The following is a 6,000-nucleotide window of genomic DNA, read 5'->3' as shown; positions in this document are numbered from 1 at the left end:
TGCTCAGAGATGTCCCGCCAGAAAATTATCTTCCAATTTTCCAACACTCATTGATTGAGGGCTGCTCGTGGAAGGCCAAGAGGCATTAATTCCCCTATTAGTGTAGTTAATTAATCCTCCCCACTTCTCCAGCATTCAAGCAGAGGAGGCTGGAAGGCCAAAGAGAACACTTAGGAGAACTCCAGGTGCTGGCAGTTGGGACCCACAGGCATGGGAACACCCAATGCTAGTCATGGCCAGAAGTCTCCTACAGACTTTAGAATCAGAGGGAAGGGAGGTGGGTGACACTAAATGAACTGGTACCACTTAGTAACTGGTACCTGCTGTTCAGCTGCGGGTAGGGCAGTAGTAGCAGGAGCCAGCTACACTCAGCTCTAGGGAGATACTCACCCAGGGCACTGGGCACCTGCACTGGTCACTGAAGACACCAGCCCACGCAATCCTGGAAGTACAATGCATTTGTGCCTTCTGCACCTTCCCTTGGTGCTAGTCTCCACACAGGACTCTAGCCATGCTGCACCCCCTACTGTGAACACGTGCAGATGGCCACATCTTGTTTTTCACACAGATAATTTTCTGACTCTGCCTCTCTTAGAGCTGGCTATTCTCAGATGGCTTCAGCCTTACCTTTGCAGACCACCTCTCAGGGTGAATAGAGGGATACTTGACATTCCAATTTAACCTCCTGTGTGTTCATTCAGTCTAAATGTCTGTGTGTCTACCCTGATCATAGGGGAAGACCTACAGATCCTGCTTGGTTCTGCCTGGTTCAGGGTGCAAGCTTCTCCTTTCCTGCTCCATCTTCTCAGAAACTGTCCGAAATCTTTTCTTCTAAATGCCCAGAGTTGCTGAAAGGCAAAGTATATCTAAGTCAGCGTTGTCCACTAGGTTATGCTTTAAATAGAAATGTTCTGTATCTGTGTAGTCCAATATGGTAGCTGACTAGCTACATGTGGCCATTGAGCAGTTGAAATGTGGCTAGTGTGACTGATGAATGAAATTTTACATTTGATTTCATATTATTTGATTTACATTTAAATGGCCACTTGTGGTGAGTGGCCATCATCCTGGTCAGCACAGGTGTAGGTCCTTTGGACCTACTCTAGGATGGCTCCTACTTGAGGGCCTCACACCCTCCCTGGCCCACATGAGAGCAGGTCTCCATTTCTCTCCTGCTTGGTGGATTCCTTATCTTTCTCTCAGCCATCCTCACTCTGTGAGGTTTGCCTCTCTGCCCTGCCACATCCCCTAATCTAGCCTCTGGGAGAAGAAACATGTGCTCTACACAACAATTACAGCTTGAAGTTTTTATGCCACTTGGGTGTGGACTGGGGAAGGATGTGCCTGACAGAAAGAAGAGAATGAAGGAAATACCCAAACATAAAAAATGTCACTATGTGCCCTGCCACTCTTAACTGCATATTCTGGTTTGGAGGAGGCAGTCCATTCCATCTCCTTTTGAGCTGACCACAGATTTGAAAATCTAGAACTGTGTGCTTGACAATAGCAGCAGAGAGTTCCTTCTAAAATGTACATTTCCTAGATCTCAACTTCAGGAGATCCTAACAGAAAAAGCCAGTGGCTTAGGAATCAGTATTTCTTGAACATCCTTTGGAGTTTCTGCATTGGGCCAGCTTTGGGAGCTGCTTTATTCAACATAATGATGCCACACTTAAGAGCTTTTGAGTTGGCCCCACTCTGTGAAAATCCCTGTGGACTGCTCTGCTTTGCAAGTGCTTATTTCCAGTTTTGCAGTTTTTCTCATTACTCCTGCATTTACTGCCACCTCTAATTTCCTGCCTCCTTCTTCTCCAATACTGCTTCAAAAGCACACAAATTGGGATTTCGAAGTTAGAGTATTGCATGTAGTAATAGTAAGTAAACCCTGCTTGCAGATCTGATAGAGTGATTCTAGAGCACCTTCAATGTATGAACTCTGCGATCTATGCTTTAGTTACCTTTCAAGGAGTTTCACCCTTGTTGTCTTGCTCTCTAAAGATAGACTTCATTTTCTTAGATATATATTGTGTTCCAGTGCCCACAGTGTATTTATTAATAGTTTAATGTTGTCACAAGTTCTCATTTGGCAGTGATTTTCATATTTGCTTCACCACCTCTGCTTTAGCATTGCCAAATAAATGGTCTAGACTTTGTATTTAAAAAAACAAAAACAAAAGCAAAAAACAAAACAAAACAAAACAAAACAAAACAAACAAAAAAAACCTCCCTCCCGGACAGGCCTGGAAATTGTTGGCACACGATAGCATCTATCTATGGATAGTCTTCCTGGCAGGCAGAATTGTGCTCCAGAAGACTCACCCCCTATGGCCAGCACCACGTAAAGGATACGAAAGTTCAAAGCCTCCCATCCATAGAAAATAATTCAGTCAATTAAAAGAGTGGATTACGCATATATAGCATAAATGCAACTCATTTATAACCAAGGAGGAGAGGGCCAACATAAGGCTGAAATATGGGGAGACTGAAAAATAACTCTGAATTTATATTGGGGAAAATGATTACATTCTTAAACGCCTTGCTCTGGAGATAAAAATGGCTCTCTCTGCCAGCTGTTGCTGGCGGGTGGGTGGGTGGATAGGCATCACATGGTTAATGAAATTGCTTTTGGTGGCTGCGTTACATCCCCTTTTGCAAAATTTGCGCGTAGGTTGAACGTTCCAATCTGTTATCCTCCGTTTGCTCAACCATCCCATTGCCAGGTTATCAGTCGTGGTGAACAGGGATTCCTGAACCAACGTGAGGCTGCATGTTTGAGGTTATCCTTACTGGAAAGCCACGGGGCATTTTCCATTTCCCCGTATACTTGAAAGACTAAAGTTCACCTTGGACTAAGACCCATACAGAGTCACGCCCCCCCCCCCCCCCCCATCTCGAAATCCTGGGCGCCGCTAGTCCGCTACCTCAGATCTCCACCCCGCCCGGCTCAGCGGCCTTCTGGGAATTGTAGTTGAGGCCTCGCGCATCTCCGCCGCCAGTGACCAGCCTTGGACTACAAGTCCCGATAGGCCTTGCGCGCCATGCCTGCGCGACCCGCTGCTGCGAGAGGAGGGTGAAGGCGCGGAAGGCGCATCCGAGCCAGGTTAGGCGGTTGTGGCGGCGATAGCAGGCGACATGGACAGCGCGGGGAAGGAGCGTGAGGCGGTGCAGCTGATGGCGGAGGCGGAGAAGAGAGTCAAGGCCTCCCACTCCTTCCTCCGAGGGCTGTTTGGGTGAGCGCTAGACCGCGCGTGCCCTGAAGGGGTCTCCTTCCCAGGCCCTCTCCCTAGCTGCCCGACCCCCATGCGCGCCCTGTTGAATCCCCCCTCCACCTCTGGAACGCCCAGCGGCCCTCATTTCCCATACATCCTCCGGAGAGCTGCTAAGTCTTAGAGCCTCCCAGGGACCCCTCTCCCAAGAACGCCCCAGGGGATCTCAGCACCCCTGCGTGTCCCCCATCCCCTAAAGCCCCCAGACCTCCCTCACACGCTCCCCAGAACCTCTACAGTCTCTCGCGGTCCGTCAGCCGCAGCGCACCCTCCAGATATCCCCTGGGGTCCCCAGAGGCCCCCCCACCCCTCCACGCCCCCTCCGGCCCGGCGCTGTCCCTGCGTTGTTGCGGGGGTCCCGTGGCCTCTTTTGGAGGAGGGCCGTCACCGCCGCGGCAGGACAGATTTGTTCTTTTCCCCACGGCTGAACCCGCATCTCTCAGAGACTTGTGTTGGCCAGAGGCGACCCCAGGAGGAGCCGGAGGGGCGGGTCCGGGGACGCCTGGCCCGCGCATCTGGGGGCATCTGGCTGGGCGGTGGGCCCCGAGCAAGAGCAGACTGCCGCGGCGCCTCGGTTCCAGAGATGGGGTGCTCCTTTGCCTTGCGCCAAGTAGGCATTTAATAAACGTTCGTTGGATAAGGAATACGTTTTCTCAGTATAGTATTTTTACTTCACCAGAGATTGATGGGTTTGCCAGGGCCTCCTGTTTGATTAAGGATAAACGCAGCTCCTAAGTAGGCGTCTTTCGGGAATCCCGTTAATTTTCTGTAATTTTCTGTTCTCCTGGGGTAAGGTTTTAAATTCGGACTTCCCAAAAAGCAGAGCCTGTACTGACCGTTCTGGGTGGTTGAATATGTGAATGATTCAGCTGTTTAGGATTAGAGAGGCTGAAATTTCCTGGTGGTGGTGGTGGTGGTGGTGGTGGTGGTGTTTTTCTTTTTGAAAGTGAAGATCCTTTGCCGACAGCAAGAACATATTTTTATTTTTGAGAAGGACCAATACTTAATTGTTACATTATTCAACAGTTTTATTTTATGTACTAAATTCAGTTTGGAATCTGCTTGTTTTGCCATCTTCATTCTCTTGATTATAATATAATACTTTACCATTGTGGATACATCTCCAGGAAATGCTTAGATGCAGGTTTCATGCAGTGCACAGTAGTACAGGAAGCAAAGATGCATAAAAGTAAAGGTTCCTAACCTCAAGAACCTTGGGAAGGGCATTTATCCTAGCTGGTTTCTAAATTCTCCTGTGATGTGTAGTTTGGAACATAGCAGTGAATTATAACTTTGTTCCCCTTTAAAAGTTATGATTTATAAGGAGCATTCTCTCATGCTTGATGCTAACACCAAACAATAGCGCCTTTCTGTGATTGACAAAGCATTTAAAATATATTTGAATAGAATTTAGTGTCCTAGCACCTCCTGCCTGGAGGTGATCTTAATGTCACAGCATATTTCAAGTCAGGATGTGTTTCCCTGGAAGAGAATCTATAATTGGCAGAGGAGAACATTACAGCACTTGATACTTGTCTCAAGGGAACCCTCCTTTTTGTGAAGTGGTGTTGCGTTATTGTTTTGATGAAGCTAGGCCAAGTCTTGAGCCAATAATCCTAAAAGGATTTTGAAAAGGCTTTTGTTTGTAAACAAACATCTTTTCTCTCCTTGATTGTTGATCACCTATTTCATTGACAGGCCTTATAGGAAGACTGTTGTCTTTAACCTGCATAAAAGTCATTGCGTCCCAGGTCTGGCCTGGATATGGCAGGCTTTTGGATGGGGGGCAAGTTACTTAGCCTCTCCGTGCCCCAGTTTCGTCTGCTGTAAAAAGGGGTAATAATAGTACATCTAATAGTGAGGGTTCAGTGAGTTTATGCATGTAAAACATTTAGAACCATTGGAGAAGGTGACTATGATATTAATTAGCGTACTTGCCAAAATTGTCATCTGATATTTACCAAGGAAGTAGAGGGCCAGACAGATTAAGTGACTTTGACAGGATTTCAGAGCCAAAGACCTTTAGGACTGGATCTTTGGTCCTTTAATGAAAGATTTGAAAGGGCTTTGTACCATGTGTTATTTATCGTATGGGGAGTAATTGTGTTATTTTCAGTGATACTTGGTTCCAGGAAATCTTGGGGAAGAAGAGTACTCAGTTCTCTGAGTTTTAATAGTATATAATTACTTGAAGCTAAAAACCAGCCCTAGTTTCTCTGTCAGTTACTGTGGGAAGACCGATTCTGTATCAATTTTAGATGTTTAGAATCTTCTATTATGTCTGGCATCATCTGTACCTGTCCTCATCCTTCTAGACTGGGTTACCTGGTAGTCTACCCTGTCACCCTTCTTTTGATACAGAATTTTCCCATCTACTTGTTATTCTTTCTTGAAACCACAGTGTAGTCCACCTCCATGTCAGACTCCTGAATTAACAAAACTCACATACCGATGTATCATCAGTATCATTTGAGCCATGTATTTAAGAGCCGACCGGTTCGTGCTTTAAAGGCGACAGATGATGCTGTTTTGATGACATGGCAGCCATTAGAATTAGGTGCTCAGCCTATTGCAGCATATTTTACATGGACTCATTCTCATTATCCTAACTGCAGATTAAAATGTATTAGGAGCTCATCTCCTTCACTCCATGTTTATCCAGCACCCACACTGGTTTTGTGGCAATACTGTATTGTCACTACTATACTATAGCTCTTCCTTTTTTATTGCTTTC

General features: G+C 46.5%; 1 protein-coding gene across 1 annotated transcript in view; it reads left to right on the top strand.

The window, feature by feature from the left end:
* The first annotated feature begins 3,043 nt into the window (after positions 1–3,043).
* Positions 3,044–6,000, top strand: part of NAPB (NSF attachment protein beta) — a 41,485-nt gene continuing 38,528 nt past the window's right edge. Inside the window, exon 1 of the mRNA XM_003983836.6 lies at positions 3,044–3,230. Within this exon, the coding sequence (XP_003983885.1) occupies positions 3,133–3,230 (98 nt within the window). The 5' untranslated portion in view covers positions 3,044–3,132. The remainder of the gene's footprint in view (positions 3,231–6,000) is intronic.

Source organism: Felis catus, chromosome A3, assembly GCF_018350175.1.
Source record: "Felis catus isolate Fca126 chromosome A3, F.catus_Fca126_mat1.0, whole genome shotgun sequence".
NCBI lineage: Eukaryota > Metazoa > Chordata > Mammalia > Carnivora > Felidae > Felis > Felis catus.
Note: the sequence above shows the minus strand (reverse complement) of the source record. Positions and strands in the feature narration are given on the sequence as shown.